The sequence below is a fragment of the Pseudogymnoascus verrucosus genome, assembly GCF_001662655.1.
Source record: "Pseudogymnoascus verrucosus strain UAMH 10579 unplaced genomic scaffold scaffold_10, whole genome shotgun sequence".
NCBI lineage: Eukaryota > Fungi > Ascomycota > Leotiomycetes > Thelebolales > Thelebolaceae > Pseudogymnoascus > Pseudogymnoascus verrucosus.
This window is the reverse complement of record NW_017263661.1, coordinates 145991-162288: the sequence shown is the minus strand read 5'-3', so window position 1 is coordinate 162288 and position 16298 is coordinate 145991. Positions and strand designations below refer to the sequence as shown.

The window sequence follows — 16298 nt, the reverse complement described above, 5'->3', positions numbered from 1 at the left end:
CCTCGAAAGCTACTGCGCATAGCCAAGCACTCTCGCCCATACAAACTCGCTGTTGACTCTATCATTGGCCTCGGGCATAATCCCCGCTATTGTTATGAACCCACCCGAAACTGATCTGGCTCGGCCCCTAAGCCGTCAAAAACATTGCCCAAGTCGTCGTTATGTGCCTAACTAGCTCTAGGGTATACGTTGTAAATGGCGCGCCCGCGGCACATTACTTCAGAAGGACGGAATAGACTATGTTCCCCGCGAATAGGGGTTCTAGAGCATCGCTAGTGCTATGGGGGCCAACAGTGGGGCGGTAACTCTGTTTAAGACTGGCAGTAGGGGTGGAATAATCATTAGAGAGGTAATCCAAAACGCGGGGTTAGTAGTAACTCCGGCGACTTTCTTGTACGGTGAATGAAACAATATTAGATGGTGTTCAGAGCCATCATATGAGAGGAGTTTGGACATCGCAATTGGCATGGTGGTCGATTTTACGAATCGAAATGGGAGCGTTGGCTCTAGTTTCAGGATTGACAACGACTGTTTATTCAAAATTCTTGTATTGTCTGGGTAATATCGATGACTATATGGGGAAGATAATAATTGGTGTTCAAGCCTTCTCAGTATGTGAAACTTCCTTCTTTCCTGTCATAGACCCTTGATCATCCCCAATTGCCATAGACTTGTCCGCATTAACATCAAGACCCATTTCTCTCATCGCATTCATACCAAATAGAGCATCAGGTCCGTCGAAAATTTCTGCTACTTCTTCGAGACCCAACCCTTTCGTTTCTGGGAAAAAGAAGAAAATCAAAGTGAAGTTTATACCAATGACGACGCACCAGACGATATAGTACTTCCATGAGATCGCATCCATTGCAACTGGGTTGGCGAAGCTGTTGTAGATACCAGCAAGATTGCCGGTTAGTTGATACAACATGGATGCCTTCGCGCGAAGAGAGTACGGTACAACTTCCATGATGTACGTCGGCGCCACTGGCGAGCACATATGGTAGCAGGCACTAAAGACGAAGATCATGAGCAACACCGCAGCCGCAAACCCCTTGCCTTTGAAACCCCTTTGCTCGTAGGTAGCGGAGCAGATAGTCCAGATGATATAGGATATCCCCATGCCGCCCATACCGTAGAGAAAGAGACGCCGGCGGCCCATTCGATCGACGAGAGTGGCAAAAAAACAGGCTGTAAGAAAACTCCACACGGAAAGGCAGGCGTTGATGATAAGCTGAGTTTTGGAGTCGGTGATGTTGATCGTTGTGAGTACCTTGGCAAGGTAGTACGAGGTCAGACCGTTGCCGGACCATTGTAGCATGGCGGGGATAAAGAGGGCAAGAAAGAGGCGGTGTCGATTGCCCTTGGTGGAAATCCATTCGGCCCAGCGAGACATCTTTTGCACCTTTTCAACTTCTAATGTCGCAGTGATCTCAGCCATTTCAAATCGTACCAGTCGTGAGTTTGAGTCTCCATCTGCATGATATTTGGTCAAGATATCCAATGCTTCCTGGCTGCGATTGTTGTAGATGAGCCATCGAGGGGACTCTGGCGCAAAGAGACTCAACACCGCCTGGACGAGTGAGAAAAAGCATTGAAGAACGCTTGGGAGCCTCCAAGTCCACGAAGAACCGGTCATCGTGCGTGTCCCGAATGTGACCCATGCCGCAATAAGTGATCCCAGTGGCCAGGTGACAAGGTAGAACGAGACCAGTTTGCCGCGATGTGTAGGATATGCGACCTCACTCAGAAGCGGTGGGGCAGCCGTAGCCACAATTCCGAGACCAAATCCGACAAAGAACCGCGAAGCAACGAACATGCTGTAGTTCACGGCAGTAGTCTGTAAAATCGAACCAAATATGATAATTAGAGAACCTCCACAAATTGGGTATCGTCGACCAAATCGCTCGCAAAGCTGTGATGAAACCAAAACGGAAATCAAAGTGCCGCCGGTAGGGCCAAACGTCATGGCACCAAGCCGGGTTCCAGTTGGTTTGCCGAAGTAAGCCTTCCACTCAGGAAGGGATTGCATCCCATTGAGCATACTGCTGTCATACCCGGAGGCGATTTGGGTGATGAGGGCACATAACATAAGAGTATTGAGCTTGATGAGTGTCGTGTCCTTGTACCATGGCTTGCGCCCTTGTGGGATTACATCTTTAAGTTGCAGTCCCTCGAAGTTGTCGGAGTGTGCGAAGTCTGCCATGGCTCCTCTTGGATGTAGCAGTCCTCTTGGCTCAGCGGAATTGTATGGGAGAAAATATTTATCATTGGGGACGGTCTCATGAGGCTTTCTTATAAGCATTCCCCGCAATTCGACAAACCGAGGGCTGGGATGTGGGGTTAAGGCTAATCTGGCGCGTGGACCTCTATACTCCGCGAATTAATTATGGGCATCGTCGGAGCTGTCACGCAAAAGCTTTGGTGTTCAATTGTCAATCGCGTGGGAAAAAGGTCGGCGTATCTTGCGCGCGGAGCTATCGCCAAATTGGGATGGGACGGATGCGGGGCAACGTGCGTCGGGCAAATGTGCCCGGGGACATTTTTTCCGATGTAGGACTCGCACTGACTGGCTCAAAGTTCGATTCCCAATCACAGACTAGAGAATTATATCGGCCGTTGAAGGTAATGAAAGGTGGCACCATAAATGTAGGAGGGCGTAAAAAGAGACTAACCATCTACTCGTTGCTTTTATTCACATTGAGAATTTTCAACTGTGAAGTTACCTTACTGCTCTGACGAACAGCCTAACTCAGCAAATCACAAATCATGTCCACTTCGGATATTCCAACTTCGATACAACCACATGATTCTCTTGTGCTCAATCAGGAAGCGCTCGATATGGCCTCTCCGATCAGTTCCGGAGAATCAAAAGACGAGTCGGACCACAGTGCGCTGAAAACCCCTCCAAGTGATACATCGGTATCAGACTACCAGTCTGGGGAAATGGTCACATCACAGTCTCCGAATGAGTCCTATAATATGGAAAAACTTCTAGAGATATTCTCAGAGAATATCCTTGCTAAGACACTAAGAGTGGCAATAGAAGCACTGGGAAATAATGTACAAGTCCAGCCAAGATGTAATTTTGGTTAATTTTCTAACTATTTTCATTAGAATCCGCCCACAGTGTATCCCGAGTTTGTTCCACAGAGAGGCGAGGATGCAGGGAAATATTTTCTGCGAGATGCAGATTTTTGGACGTGTGGCTTCTTTCCTGGTATCCTATATCTATTGCGAGAGCGCGCAGTCAAGTATCCACGAGTGTTCCCGTATCTCGGTCACGAAAAGGACAGCCTTCACTTTTCGAGTTCATTACTTCGCCAGGAACTTATTTCTCTATGCAAGGACTGGACTGGACCTGTGGAGGCAATGAAGTCGCGAATAGACACCCACGATATGGGGTTTATCATTCAGCCATCAGTAAGAAAGGATTGGGAGCTAACGAGTAACGAGAACAGTCTGCAGGCTGTTTTAACTGCGGCAAAAAGCCTTGCCAGCCGGTATAGCCCTGCTGTGAGCGCAATCCGCAGTTGGGATGTGTTGAGTCAAGCAGATGTCTCAATCACCAGTATGACACAAGACTTTTTGGTCATTATAGACAGTATGATGAATCTTGATTTGCTGTTCTACGCCTCGTCGCATTTTTCAGACCCAGTTTACGCTGAAATCGCCATCACGCACGCGAAGACACTCATAAAATCAAATCTTAGGCCAGAAACACCACCAGGCCGAACGGATACGCGATATAAGGGCATGCTCTACTCTCATTACCACGTCATCAACTTTGACGCACAAACTGGAGAAGTAAAAGAGCGTCGCACAGCCCAAGGTTATAGTGCAGAGTCAACTTGGGCCCGTGGTCAGGCATGGGGTATTTTCGGATACGCGCAGACGTATAATTGGTCCAGGGATAGAGAGTTTCTCTCCACGGCGTGCGGCATGGCAGAGTATTTCCTGTGGAGATTGGAGACGTCACCAGCCTGTGTCGAGCGGCCAACCGCTGGATCCGGATCACCAACTATTGGTCGTTATGTGCCGTTATGGGATTTCGATGCTCCAATCGAAGACGAATCCAACCCTCTCCGAGATTCTTCAGCGGGCGTCATTGCCGCCAATGGCATGTTGCTTCTGTCGCAGTCTATGGTGGAACTTGGCGACGAAATTCTGGCAGAGAGATACCGTTCCGCAGCAATAAGAATTGTCACTGACACCCTGGAATTCTCTCTGTCGACTGAAAAGGCTAGATTTGCGGACCACACGGGTGGCCCAGAGAAGATCCGCGTCGAAGATGCCGTGGCAGGCCAACGATTTGACGCTATTTTGAAGAATGCCACAGCCAATCACAATTCCAATGATCATGATCGTTACAGCAATCACGGTCTCGTATATGCTGATTATTATCTGCTAGAATTTGGCAATCAGCTTTTGAGGATGGGCCTCTTATAATGCATACGCTGTGTTGGAAATGTACAGCCAGACAGGGAATTCGAACTGATACCTTACTCATTTATATATATTTAGAGTCTCAATACATACATAAATTCAGTGCGCAGATGGTAGAAATAAACTGGATGCGAAGAAGGCACTCACGGTTAGGTAGCGCGAAATGTGAGTTGGCTGAAACAAGTATAAATTCATGTGAGAAATCCGTTCGAAATCATGTTTTAAGATTTGATTACAAGTGACCTAAAGCTACATTTCCATATATCTATCACTCCTATCCGTCAATGATAATGCTATCTTGAGTTGACTCTAATGAAGTTTGTCGGCCCTGAATATGAATCCTAGGAATGTCCAAGTATCTCTCCCGAAGCGTCCTGCCATTCGTGTGTGTATCATTTGGCGTCGAGATAGCGAATACGCTTGTCACCAACTCAATCTCGGACGTCGAGTCAAAGTCGAAGATCTCGTGAGTTGTAATGGGAATAAATGTTCTTTGAGCGGTCAAATTGGTGTTAGAGTCTGGCTTCATTGCATCATGCTCAGTCGTAATAGGCGTGTCACCAGAACGGCTAGCAATGCCGCGAATACCGCTTGCACCAGCCGCGGATAAGACGAGAGCGCTGGTACTCGACGAGTAGACCCCTTCCCCCCCAGTTTTGATATTCAATAGGGAAGAATCATCATCTGATAGTAGTGGAAGGTTCCTCTTGCTGCTGCTGGCTGGAACCCGGGAGATGGCAAACCCGCCTTCTAGCAGATGTAAACTGTCGAGCTTCTCCGGGCGACCGAGTCGTATCCGATGGATACGGACATGCCAATCAGGCCAGCGTCTGGTTGGCGGGATAAGTGTCGTTGTGACACTCACTTGCCCGTCTTCCCAGGGACGCCATTCTACACGCGCCAGTGGTACCGTCTCTGCAATCGACGATGACTCTAACTGTAATTTCGTAGTCGAAAACTGAACTGGTGAGCATTTCCATTTCACAGCCCACGTAGATGCGCCGTCCCGGCTAAGGGCCAACATACTGTCGGGTGCAATCTGTTGGATTAGCGGACCCGTAGGAACACTAAAACTGAAGGCAGACGAGTAGGCAAATTTGGAGTATTTCGCCTGGTTTGCTTTCATAGGCCAAGCAACAAATTGACCCGGTGACAGAAGGAAGTGGTGGCCACCATGTGGCTGATTGCATAGAATTTGATTTGGTGGGGGGATCACCTCAACGGGGGCAATGTCTTCTAGGGTAGAGCTCTCCAAGTCGGCCTTATTAACGGAAGAAAAGACGGGATACGGAGCTTCTGGGGTAGACCAGAATTCGTGGTCTTTTCCCAAACATATTACAACCATGGACTTAAGACTCCAATAGACTGATTGAGGAGAGTTGTAGTCTTCAGCCATATACATGTTTCTAGTACTTGTATTAGCGGGAAACTGGTGGGTTATTTGTTTCAACTTACGGGTACATATATCCAATATTCATAGTCCCGTCGGGATAGAAGATATCATCGGAGTGCTGGGCCCACCACCGAAGGTGTCGAAGTAGAAATCCCTTGACTTCGCCCGGTGACGATACAGGAGTGGGCATATCTGGAACTTCAGCGACTGCAAGCGCAGCAAAGAAGCCGCCACATGCAAAACGATATGTCAGAGAGCGTCCAAACGGAATAGCGGCGCCTGCGTACTCATTGTTAGTATTCATTGTTATAAATTGTATTTACGACTCAACTGTTGATGGCTAGTAACAACTTACCACTCGCGTCAAAGTATCTCCAGAAGGAACTTCCGTAGTCTCGAGCCCGCTGCTGGTACGTCGCTGTTCGTTCAGGATCTAAGCTGACCGCAAACTTAGAATACAGCAATTGACTGAATTGGATAGCAAAGCTACCAGAATAGTAGTCAGCTTGGCGCCCGCATCCAATCCTATCACGCCGCCGATGTTCGGCGCTTTCTCTCTCCTCTTCTGCTTCTTGCTCAGGTGTCTTCCACGGCCCATCTCCCGACCAGCCTTGGCTAATATAAAATGAATCGACGACGGCTAGATCTCGCTCCATCTCCTCTTTCACTTCCGCATGAGGAATACCCGCAACGAGTACCAATGCCAGGTTGGAGAAGACACGAAACCATCTCCAGTTATTCAATGGCATGTCCTTTCCATTCATACCACGCAGCCATGATACGATGTTAGCTTGAGCCGTTTCCTCAAGCGAATGGAAGAACTCTTTTGGCGCGAAAAGCAATGCGCAGGCAATAACTTCGGCCTCAACCATGCGTTGATCGCCATTATAAATGGAACCCCAGTATTCGGGGTGATCTGGGTTTGTTCCTGCACATATACCGTTAATCCATGGCTGAGCTAGTGACCTGATTGTCTCGGCGTGGGCCTGATCAGACTGCACTGAATGTAGCAGGGTTGAAACCACCCAGAGTGGGCGCGCATAGCCTTCGAGGCGTGCTGCGCCCTCGTCAAAGTGAGCACCGGTTGAGGTAGGCAGACGGACGAATGCTCCGCTTGGAGAAATGTGTTGGTGTAGTGGCTTGATGAATGCGATTGCAGCTTGAATGATATCGTCCCTGTCCTTCAACGGATTGTCTGAGAATCCGGGAAGTGGTGGCATCTTGATAGTATACGCTTTTTAATGTGTTGTTATTCTGCACTGTTTTTACTCCGTGGCGATAATTATATATGGGGAGCTCTGTTTGTTATTTTCCTTACGTGGCGGGGTCTATCGGACTAAGTCTCGGAGGAGTTTGGAGAGCTCGGAATCCTTGCCGGTTCCCTTGGAATAGCTACTTTGCCTTACATACAGTTGTTTAAAATAGAATACCATACATGTACGTATATATAGTCCTCTTTAATGGAACCACCAGGCTCTTTTGAGTCATTTCATAGTTTAAATAATCGTAATTCTGGAATTATTTCACACTTAAATGCATGTATTTTAATAAAAGAAGCCATCAAGTAAGAAACAAATTGAAAAGCCGTTCTACTGGATGTATGCTACATCTGACGCAAAATACGCGTTGTTCAAACTAATAATCCTGTCCATTTCCGAGTACTGCTGGTCTAGCAGAATCGACGTAACCGCGGTTAATTCATCCGGGCTTCCTGTGTTGTAGCCCATCCGCGCAGAAGGCGAGTTTAACATCATCGGATTATTTGCTGCATTGTTTGAGTTTCCGTCGCTAGAATTAAGTATACCTGGCCCCTGGGCGTCCATAAATTGAGAGGGATGATACGCCGAGGAGGGCTCCGAGTGTAAACTATGCACAGGTTGTTGTGGGATATCCGACGAGGAGTCATTCAGTGACGAAACGCCCATATAAGCTGGGGCGTCGCTTGGTCGCCGCTGAAACGGAGACATCCCTGGCACATGGCGAACCTGTGCACTTTGATGATCGCCATTCGTACTCATAGCCGCGTCGATACGGGCAGTCTCTACTTCGCTGGCGTCTCTACCATCTCCTTCCCGCACACCGTGCCCATTCTGGCTATCTCGAGAAACAACTCTTTTTCCTGTCCATTCAATCTCATTTGAGTACCCAAGAACATCTAACTTAAACGACCGATCGATTATACACTTGTTGTATATATCGTTTAGCTGGTTGAAGTACTTAGCAGTAGAATTTTGTTGGCTTGCGGGTTGTGCGCGATTTTGGCCTGACCAGCGTCCTGACATGATATCGAGAAACTTCATTAGAGTCCAGTAATCTTTAGAGAGGTCCGTTTTGTAGTAGCGCCAGTGAACTATGATATTATATCAGTACGTAAACTGAATGCAACACCTGGTCGCACGAGGACATTAGAAACAAACCTAAAAGAACACGTGCACTGACAAAGACGCAAAATGCAAACTGGTTATCTACAACAGCCTGAGCAGGAGAGTTGTCCATATATTTTTGAGTGATATTAGCCGTCTCAGAAGCTGCAGCTTCACAAGTCTCCGCACTAGATAGTGTTGGAAGCTTGACAACTTCAAGCCACTCGAGAGGCGGGTAGGCGATCCGTTGATGTAACAAAATCATTGATGTGTTGTGGGTGATATGCGCAAGAGTCAAATTCGGGTCCATAGTTACCACTGTTGGTTGGCGTGAAATATTCGAATCTTTCCATTTCTGTGGTAGGAACATTTTCCAGCTGTAGACATTGGTTAGCGGGGATGGTGAGGGTGGCGAGGAGCACTCGTAGGAGCAAAAAGAACATGCATACCTAACCAACCGTAAATCCAACTCCTTAAATCTCATGAGCCAGCTGCCCATTTCTTGTCGATTGCGATAGTTTATTTTCTGCTGTAGGAAAAACGTCGTAACCCGACTCAGCGACTCGGTCGCTTCAACCCGATACGCGAATGCGCCCACAGTCGACAAGTCAACCTTTTGTTCTGATGCGTCGGGTTCGCGAATATTTTCTGCACCTTGGCGATATCGATCTCGAGATGGTTCAGCGGCATTGTAATCTCTTGGGAGAAAGGCGATGAGATTTCCAATTTTCCCTTCGGATTTGTCCCAGATGCCAAAGAAGGGGGTTGTGACTGCCTCTTCATTGTGCCACAGGCCCCCATCAGCCGGTAGGCGTCGATGGACATCGTTTGATGTTAGGCTAGTATTCCAACTACAAAAATTAGTCCATAAGCCCGAAATTTATCGGGGATGTCAAACAAACCCAGTGGTCACAGAACAAAACCTGCCACCCGTGCTGTTAGAATTACTTCTCGCAAGCACTCTTATGACGGCGGAGGACTTACCTATCCAAGTTGAAAATTGTCCAAAATACCCTTCGCCGTTCTTCTTCCTCTACCCAGTTTTCTGATGGGGGCAACGAAGGCCGCGGCTGGAGCATTGGACCATTATCATGGTCCTCGGACTCAACACTTAGTTGAAGATATTCTACAGTCCTTGTTAAAGAGCCGACAAGTGGCCATGCACGAGAGACTCTTCCGGACCCAATCTGTATAAAATGGAGAAGTCAATTCACTAGCCCGCCTTAAAATAGAAGGGGAGAGAGAACGCACATCTTCGAAGCATATAATGACCAGTGCCTGGAGATTCTCAACATGCAACTCATCCATCGCGGTTAAAATTACAATTTTACGGGACCGTTCACAGATGCTCTCGATATCGCCAAGATCTACTGTGATCTGTCTGCGATCAACATGCTTGAGCATCGCCACCAACATGGCGTGCAGAACCACCTCCAAACGATATTTGTTGTTAGGGTCTTTCAGCCGTCGGCGAAATCTCTTCTCATGGAAAACTGGAATCCATGGCTGAACTAACAAAAAATATAGGTCAATGACTGCCTCGAGAACCTCTGGTGGTGGTAAACTGTCAGATAGATCATCCAAATCATCTGGCTCAATCAATCCTGTATCCGCTCTTCGCCGTTTATTAGACGGCAAAGACGGGATCTCGGTTTGTGCCTGTGGTTGTTGCAGTTGCAGTTGCAGTTGCTGCACATCTCCATGTTCACGCCGAGCAGCGGCAGCCTCAGACGTCTGTGACCAACGCCTTTTCCGCCGTGGTTGAGCTTGCAGTTGCTCAAAGAGCAATTCCAGCCCATCACGAATTGCTGACGCCGTATCTCTGTTGCTATAATAGGCTGGCCGCTCGCCTTCACCCGAGGCCGCGCCTTGCTCAAAAACGGCAGCCTCAAGGGCGTCTAATTCCTGTACTGTTAAATTTGTAATTTTCAGAGACGAACTCTTCATGGCTCGCTTACCAACTCGTCTCCTCAAGGCTTCAACTGCTCCAGTTTTGAGACCAGGTTTATCGCGGTCACCGTCGTATGCGCAGACCGACCCTAGATACCCAACCTGTGAATACAAATACACCCAAGATTCCTTGGCTGTGGACTGGACTTGTGGGATACCAAGCTTACCTTGTCTTCGGCAATGATTGCATAATGGCGTTTCTCGTGAGCACCGAAGCTTACGCTTGCGACATGCTCCACAGGCAGGTCGGTCGTCCACTTGGCTCGAGATAGGAGGCTCTGACTCCATCTCAGTCACCGGTCCGTATTGCTACGCATTCCTCCGGTGTTGGGTTTGCGTGACTGTGAAGGCGTCTGAAATGTGTGGGGATGCCCTTCTAAATATCCCGGTGAAGCTCGCCCGATGCCCGAGCTCTTTCAGCCGACGGTGGCAGCTGTCGCCTGATGCCGAGTGAAGTGCGGGGAATAAGCTCCAGGGGTCCACAATTAACGCACAGGGGTCCATATTGTGGTGCGGGGAAACGCGTGGGATAATTGTAATTGCTGTCCAAATATCCCACCTTGCAAAGCAACAACATCTACTTTGTATCTTCCCCTCAACTAATATGTTTGATCAACACGTGTACTCGCAGCATGAGAGCAAACTGCTGTCGATGCCTGTCGAGATTCGTCAAGCAATATACGCTCAGATCTTCCACGGCCAGACTCACGCTTTTTTGTGGCAGGGCAGAATTCAGCTGTCGGCATGCCTTCAACCGAACTTGGGTGATGACCGTCATGATGGCCGCGAGCGTGTAACTACGACTCACTGGAGGCGGGATGATCCTGGGTGGGCCCGCCGTCTCCGGTCTACATGGGGGGTGCATTGGGAATGCGAGGAGGCTGCGTACAGAGAAAGGACGGACTTGCGCGAGCATCGCCGTTATCATACGTACGACCTTTTTTTTGTGTGCAAGAAAATGTAAACAATTTCTTTTATTCCTCACTTAAACTCGCCCCTTGCTTAGAGTCGTTTCCCACTGATAGGTTTCTCGATGCCTGCAACGTTGTTGTTAAGACAACAGCGATCAACGTCACGGATATAGACACCTTGGAAATGTTGCTATTGAAGCCAAATGAGCTAATTAGTGACTCAAATTGCGCCTGGAACCTCCGCGACTACATAAGTCCCAGAATTCGTAAACTTAATATCGCCTTCCGACTCCCACTAGCCTTCTACGAGGTACTACAGAAAGACGAAGATGAAGACTTGGTTTTGGTAGTTGGTCCTCACACGAGAGCAGTATCAGTAGGATGCGCTGCGTGGGAGCATCTCTGGCCGGCCATCTGCCAACTTCCGCAACTTCGCAGCCTCCACATCTGGTTAGACCACGACGATAGACCTTCGTGGTCATTCGTCAACGAGCGCGTAGCTATGCGTCCAATGATCGCTGCTCTATTAGCACGCACGCAGGCTCACTCTGAAGAGGAAACGATGCCGCACATGGATGTCGCGCTTAATCTTCCGAAGTTGCATCCACATTATGCGAAACCGGATACTCACTACTTCCAAGAGAGTTCGTCGTCACTATTCACTATCGAGCGACGAATTCGCCAGCGCTGGCATTGCCAGGAAGGGCCTATCGGTAACTTGAAAGTGGAACACAAGGCTGACTTTCCCGTCCTGCACGAGCTCCCGGATTTTATTATAGAACAGGACAGGTGTAGTAGAAGAGTCGACGGCGTGACGGTGCAAGAAGAAGACATAACGTTGGAAGAAGAAAAAATGACATTGGAAGAAGTCGAGCGCCTTGAGACGCAGCTTTGGGAGAACGGTGCTGAAAACGTTTACGAATTTATGTCGTCCGGGTTTCACCACCACACTCAAGATGAAGACACTTATTACAGTTACAGTCGTAGATTTCCAGGCTATGAGTTCCATGGCCCATAGCTTACCCAATTCCTAGAGGTATATAAATAAACCACTCTCTATGTCTCCGTACAGATCAACAACGATGGGTTTACATAATTGTATATATATCCCTGTATGATGAATACTCCTGTATGATACCTTCTAACAGCGGGCGCATCTAGACTTCCACGATCTAGACTTAGAATCAGCAATGTTAGGCAGAAAACATACGCAATAGCATCTAAGCTCCCAAGTAAACACACGAGCTTTAATGACACTAGGTAGCACTAGTATACTGCCAATGCCTGTGTTTGTGTAGGGGTTAAGTACTCGAGTGTATTTGGCGTGTTGGCCTTGCCGTGTGTACGGAACAACCCCAGTTCAAAAACTCTAGCTTCCCCTCTCACTGTCGACCCTTATCTTCATACTTCCACAACTGTTCTTTCTTACATCTCAAAAATCGCCGCCCACACAATCGAGGCCGTTAAACTAGTCTTTTCTGTAATTCATTCAGCCCACAAATTGGGGAAACGCCCAATACAACTATTTCTACCAGTAAACCGCTGATTCCACACAGGATATTCCCAACAAGAAGGGTCATAGCGAGAGCACCAACACATCACGGGAAAGAGCACAATGAACGTCGACATTGGTAAACTATGCAGAGATTTGGCTTCTGGAACCGACGACGGTGCATTTGGATATGACCTGCTTCGATGGGCGGGAAAACGGGAAACCATTGATCGAGTGTTGAACAATCCGCTTCTACAAACTTCTCGCGACAAGCTCCAGAGTGCTGCGGAAGAGCTTCGAGGCAAGGACATCCCTGTGCTTCCATTCCGGATGTTCAAGCTGTTCGATACCGTAGGCGAGCGTCTCGGATACGAAGCTCCATACTTTTCGCGGCGCAAGACCCTGCTGGTCTCTGCTCTTAGCGCGTGGTTATGGAACGACCCGGAAGACATTGGAACGCTCGAGGAGTGTATTTGGGCCCTATGTGACGACTACACGTGGAGTTTGCCTTCACATATGCACGGGTCCAGCCTAACTATTGAAACCAATGTTGGTTATTCCAACACCAGCAAACGCCGGGATGCTGCATTGAACCTCGACCTTTTCGCCTGCGAGACTGGCTTAGCACTTGCAGAAATATGTGCTCTGCTCGGTGATAAGCTCAATCCTTTTATTGTCGAGCGAGCCCAATCAGAAGTCATGCGTCGGGTCATCGACAGCTACATGGATAAATCGACTATCCAGCATTGGGAAGTGTTGGATAGTAACTGGTGTGCGGTTTGCGCTGGTAGCATTGGCAGTGCCGCCATGCTTCTCGTTGGAAACGATCTGGATCTCGCTGCTATCCTCCGAAATCTGCTGCCTGTAATGGAGAGATATATTGCCGGATTCAGTGAAGATGGTGCCTGCACTGAGGGCCTAAATTACTGGACGTATGGAGTAAGCTTTTTTGTGGTGTTTGCAGAACTTCTCGGCAGACGAACAGCTGGGAAGCTTGACCTGCTCTCCGATAAAAGATTTGCTCCTATCGCTTTATTTCAGCAAAATTGCTTCTTCCCAGGAGCTGCAACGCTCACATTCTCGGATGTTGAAGCAAACGACAAATATCGGCCAGGCGTCACATGTTTTTTGGCAGAGCATTTCGAAGAAGTGATGGCCCCACCGTTAGAGAGCGCCATGGATGTAATGCACTCGCATTGTTACAACTTTGCTCCTGCTCTAAGTGATCTGCTATGGACTACAGATACACTTGTGTCGAAGCAGGCACTGCCTCAACCCTGCGTGGTATACCCAAAGGCTCAGTGGCTGTTGTGCAGCGGCAATGATGGCACTGGATTTGCGGCGAAAGCAGGCCATAACGATGAGGAACACAACCACAATGATGTCGGAAGCTTTCTATTTTCAAGACATGGTGTAATGCTCCTATGTGATATTGGCAAGGGAGAGTACACGAAGTCATACTTTGGGCCCGATCGCTACGACACCTTTTGCACCTCTTCTAAAAGCCACAATGTTCCCATTGTCGATGGACACAGCCAACGTGATGGGAGAGAATATTGCGCTCGAAATGTCATTTTTGATCAGAATGGATCAATTTCAATGGATATTGCCCCTACTTACGCCGTGAGCGGGTTGACGTCGCTGGTGCGACGCCTCTCATTCGATAATAAGACAGGGCGCTTGAGTCTTCTGGATGAGATCAAAGTTTCTCGGCCAATGGATGTTGCTGAGAGGTTTGTATCGTTCGTGCGACCACGCATAGAAAATGGGGCTGTGATAATTGAGGAAGGTGCTACCAGTTGCACACTTTCGACCAAAATCTCTCAAGATCCCCAGATTGGTACAACTGAGCATATCAACCATCAAGGGAAAAGTGAGGTTGTATATACCATTGATTTCATTCTTTCCTTGAAAGAGAATGCGGTATTTGAACTTGTCGTCTCATAAAGTTCGCTGGGCTCAAGAGAGGTATCTGGACACAATAGATATCATAAAACGCGGAGGTGTTATCCAGGAATTATATAAATTGCGGATTTAAATAAAGTACAAACAAATTCTATTAATCATTGGATTTCGTAGGCTTTGTTGGCACTTTCTCAGCCGTCAACAAATACCCCAATACTCTCCTAACAAGATCTTTCCGCGGCTCAGCTTGGTCATCGTTACTCAACGCATGAGAAGCACCCGGTATCACTGCGCTGTGGTCTCGGTCCCATATTTGGTCTCGTCCATTATGGTTAACGGCATTCATCCACCTCACCAATAAGCCCTCTTTATCAACGTAAGCCGGAACAGCTTGGTCTGCCCCCGAGTATAAGACCATCAGCTTGTGATTTAACAGCCCGCGCTCCTTGATCATTCCAAAGGTCTTCGCTAACTGTTCATCACCGATATCCGAACTGAAAAGGTCATCCTCCTCCGGTGCCAGCGGGCTTTCCGGACTGTTGAGACTTAAAAACCTTCGGCTGCTTATTGGAACATTGGGTAGGTAGCCAATCTGACTGGTCAGAGATAAAGGTAACAGCGTATCGCAGATTTCTTCGCGGTTCACTTTTTTGGCCATTGCTTCTAGCGTCTGGTATGCTGCTTCGACCTCGCTCGGCGTCTTGCCTCCGATCCCCATTTCTCTGCACAGGAGGATTGCTTCCCTGTCCGACACCGGTGCTTGCATGATCGCTCCGTCGATTTCCAGACGTTTGACATGCTCCAGCGAGGGATCAAAGGGTGCGATGCCTGTGTGAGGATTTGGGCGATACAAGTAATGCATAACAAATTGACTTCCGGATGAATGGCCCATGAGGACGATTTTTCCATCGCCAAATTTGCTGGTCTTGTAGTCTTTGATATATTTTACGCATTCGGCGACCTCATCCGTGTCTCTGTCGAGATGTCCGAGACCCCATGATTGGTATGAGGATGTGAGATTTAAGGTGAAGAGCGACCAGTCCGTTGGTTGTAACGCGCGTACGATATCGGACATGTAGGATGTAGTTGCGAGCCCATCTCCCAGACCTCCAAGGAAGACAATGCTGTGAGGCTTATGGGTGACGCTTGCTGTATATTCGAAGGTTACTAGAGTCTCGGTCTGTTTTGCATTTTGTTAGTTACCTCTACAGTGATGGATAGTCGAGATGAAGTGCAAAACGTACGTAATGGTGCAAAATGCCCGGAAGGCCTCCTTTGGGCCAGAATTTGGAACACATATTGGATTGAAGATAGGAATATGCAGATTTTGGGGGTCACTGAAATTGGATGTAAATATTTTGGGGGTCACTGAACTGAAGTCGAGAGAAGTCCCGACAGTAACCTGTGGGAACGTCATGCCCAGCATTGGCTTATGTGCCATCCCGCACTACCTTGGTAAATACGCGCCGTGTTACCAATCGAACTTAGTTCCGAGATCGGCTTTGTGCATCTGCAGGAGGTATTGTTAGGCCTGACAACAAATCCACCAGCCGATGAAGTCTCTGGAACGCGACCGATGTGGAAGAGGGGCAGCTGAAGACTCATAGGATCTGATTAGATTTTCTAGCCCCACCACTAGCGGATCTGATTAGATTTGTTCTCGGAGAACCACCCAGTTTACGTTAGACAAAGTCCTCGACAGCCTAGCCTCGGTAAACTCTACCTATTCAAGATAGCGTGGGTGACCCTGGATCACGGAATCGGTACCGGGACCCTGGCAGGTACTTGTGATCAAAGTATATACTTCTTTCCATGTCGCTGCCAAGATGGAACCTTGTTGC

At 48.2% G+C, this 16298-nt stretch overlaps 7 protein-coding genes across 7 annotated transcripts; 3 read left to right on the top strand and 4 right to left on the bottom strand.

The window, feature by feature from the left end:
* Window positions 1–544: 544 nt before the first annotated feature.
* Window positions 545–2422, bottom strand: VE01_03291 (uncharacterized protein). The gene has a single exon (XM_018272787.2). It carries the CDS (start codon window positions 2300–2302, stop codon window positions 599–601), a length of 1704 nt encoding a protein of 567 aa, XP_018132597.2. The 5' UTR covers window positions 2303–2422; the 3' UTR covers window positions 545–598.
* Window positions 2423–2599: 177 nt separating this feature from the next.
* On the top strand, window positions 2600–4604 carry VE01_03290 (uncharacterized protein). The gene is made up of 2 exons (XM_018272786.2): window positions 2600–3060; window positions 3115–4604. Exons 1-2 carry the CDS (start codon window positions 2767–2769, stop codon window positions 4444–4446), a joined length of 1626 nt encoding a protein of 541 aa, XP_018132598.1. The 5' UTR covers window positions 2600–2766; the 3' UTR covers window positions 4447–4604.
* Window positions 4605–4682: 78 nt separating this feature from the next.
* VE01_03289 (uncharacterized protein) lies at window positions 4683–7177 on the bottom strand. The gene is made up of 3 exons (XM_018272785.2): window positions 6192–7177; window positions 5899–6115; window positions 4683–5849 (listed from the first exon to the last, which is right to left on the bottom strand). Exons 1-3 carry the CDS (start codon window positions 7054–7056, stop codon window positions 4718–4720), a joined length of 2214 nt encoding a protein of 737 aa, XP_018132464.1. The 5' UTR covers window positions 7057–7177; the 3' UTR covers window positions 4683–4717.
* A 193-nt stretch (window positions 7178–7370) lies between these two features.
* VE01_03288 (uncharacterized protein) lies at window positions 7371–10565 on the bottom strand. Its single transcript, XM_059463520.1, has 8 exons — window positions 10317–10565; window positions 10158–10238; window positions 9451–10097; window positions 9184–9386; window positions 9102–9122; window positions 8649–9050; window positions 8254–8576; window positions 7371–8186 (listed from the first exon to the last, which is right to left on the bottom strand). Exons 1-8 carry the CDS (start codon window positions 10435–10437, stop codon window positions 7426–7428), a joined length of 2559 nt encoding a protein of 852 aa, XP_059319882.1. The 5' UTR covers window positions 10438–10565; the 3' UTR covers window positions 7371–7425.
* A 140-nt stretch (window positions 10566–10705) lies between these two features.
* Window positions 10706–12085, top strand: VE01_03287 (uncharacterized protein). The gene is made up of 2 exons (XM_059463519.1): window positions 10706–11109; window positions 11175–12085. Exons 1-2 carry the CDS (start codon window positions 10754–10756, stop codon window positions 12076–12078), a joined length of 1260 nt encoding a protein of 419 aa, XP_059319883.1. The 5' UTR covers window positions 10706–10753; the 3' UTR covers window positions 12079–12085.
* A 374-nt stretch (window positions 12086–12459) lies between these two features.
* Window positions 12460–14499, top strand: VE01_03286 (uncharacterized protein; the record flags this gene model as incomplete). The annotated part of the gene is made up of 1 exon (XM_018272782.2): window positions 12460–14499. Exon 1 carries the CDS (start codon window positions 12676–12678, stop codon window positions 14497–14499), a length of 1824 nt encoding a protein of 607 aa, XP_018132469.1. The 5' UTR covers window positions 12460–12675.
* Window positions 14494–16155, bottom strand: VE01_03285 (uncharacterized protein). Its single transcript, XM_018272781.2, has 2 exons — window positions 15702–16155; window positions 14494–15637 (listed from the first exon to the last, which is right to left on the bottom strand). The coding sequence occupies exons 1-2, from the start codon at window positions 15753–15755 to the stop codon at window positions 14612–14614; spliced, it is 1080 nt and encodes a 359-aa protein (XP_018132472.1). The 5' UTR covers window positions 15756–16155; the 3' UTR covers window positions 14494–14611.
* Between the last annotated feature and the right edge of the window lie 143 nt (window positions 16156–16298).

What these genes read in the sequence shown, in the direction of transcription:
- VE01_03291 (XM_018272787.2), bottom strand. Translation starts at nt 2,302, where the DNA reads ATGCTTATAAGAAAGCCTCATGAGACCGTCCCCAATGATAAATATTTT.
- VE01_03290 (XM_018272786.2), top strand. Translation starts at nt 2,767, where the DNA reads ATGTCCACTTCGGATATTCCAACTTCGATACAACCACATGATTCTCTT. An exon ending in TAGAAGCACTGGGAAATAAT is followed by an intron (nt 3,061 to 3,114) that starts GTACAAGTCCAG and finishes TATTTTCATTAG; the next exon opens with AATCCGCCCACAGTGTATCC.
- VE01_03289 (XM_018272785.2), bottom strand. Translation starts at nt 7,056, where the DNA reads ATGCCACCACTTCCCGGATTCTCAGACAATCCGTTGAAGGACAGGGAC. An exon ending in GAGATACTTTGACGCGAGTG is followed by an intron (nt 6,116 to 6,191) that starts GTAAGTTGTTAC and finishes ATGAGTACGCAG; the next exon opens with GCGCCGCTATTCCGTTTGGA. An exon ending in AATATTGGATATATGTACCC is followed by an intron (nt 5,850 to 5,898) that starts GTAAGTTGAAAC and finishes TACAAGTACTAG; the next exon opens with AAACATGTATATGGCTGAAG.
- VE01_03288 (XM_059463520.1), bottom strand. Translation starts at nt 10,437, where the DNA reads ATGGAGTCAGAGCCTCCTATCTCGAGCCAAGTGGACGACCGACCTGCC. An exon ending in ACAATTTTCAACTTGGATAG is followed by an intron (nt 9,123 to 9,183) that starts GTAAGTCCTCCG and finishes CACGGGTGGCAG; the next exon opens with GTTTTGTTCTGTGACCACTG. An exon ending in TTTTGTTCTGTGACCACTGG is followed by an intron (nt 9,051 to 9,101) that starts GTTTGTTTGACA and finishes TAATTTTTGTAG; the next exon opens with TTGGAATACTAGCCTAACAT.
- VE01_03287 (XM_059463519.1), top strand. Translation starts at nt 10,754, where the DNA reads ATGTTTGATCAACACGTGTACTCGCAGCATGAGAGCAAACTGCTGTCG. An exon ending in TTTTTTGTGTGCAAGAAAAT is followed by an intron (nt 11,110 to 11,174) that starts GTAAACAATTTC and finishes TCCCACTGATAG; the next exon opens with GTTTCTCGATGCCTGCAACG.
- VE01_03285 (XM_018272781.2), bottom strand. Translation starts at nt 15,755, where the DNA reads ATGTGTTCCAAATTCTGGCCCAAAGGAGGCCTTCCGGGCATTTTGCAC. An exon ending in CGGGCATTTTGCACCATTAC is followed by an intron (nt 15,638 to 15,701) that starts GTACGTTTTGCA and finishes AATGCAAAACAG; the next exon opens with ACCGAGACTCTAGTAACCTT.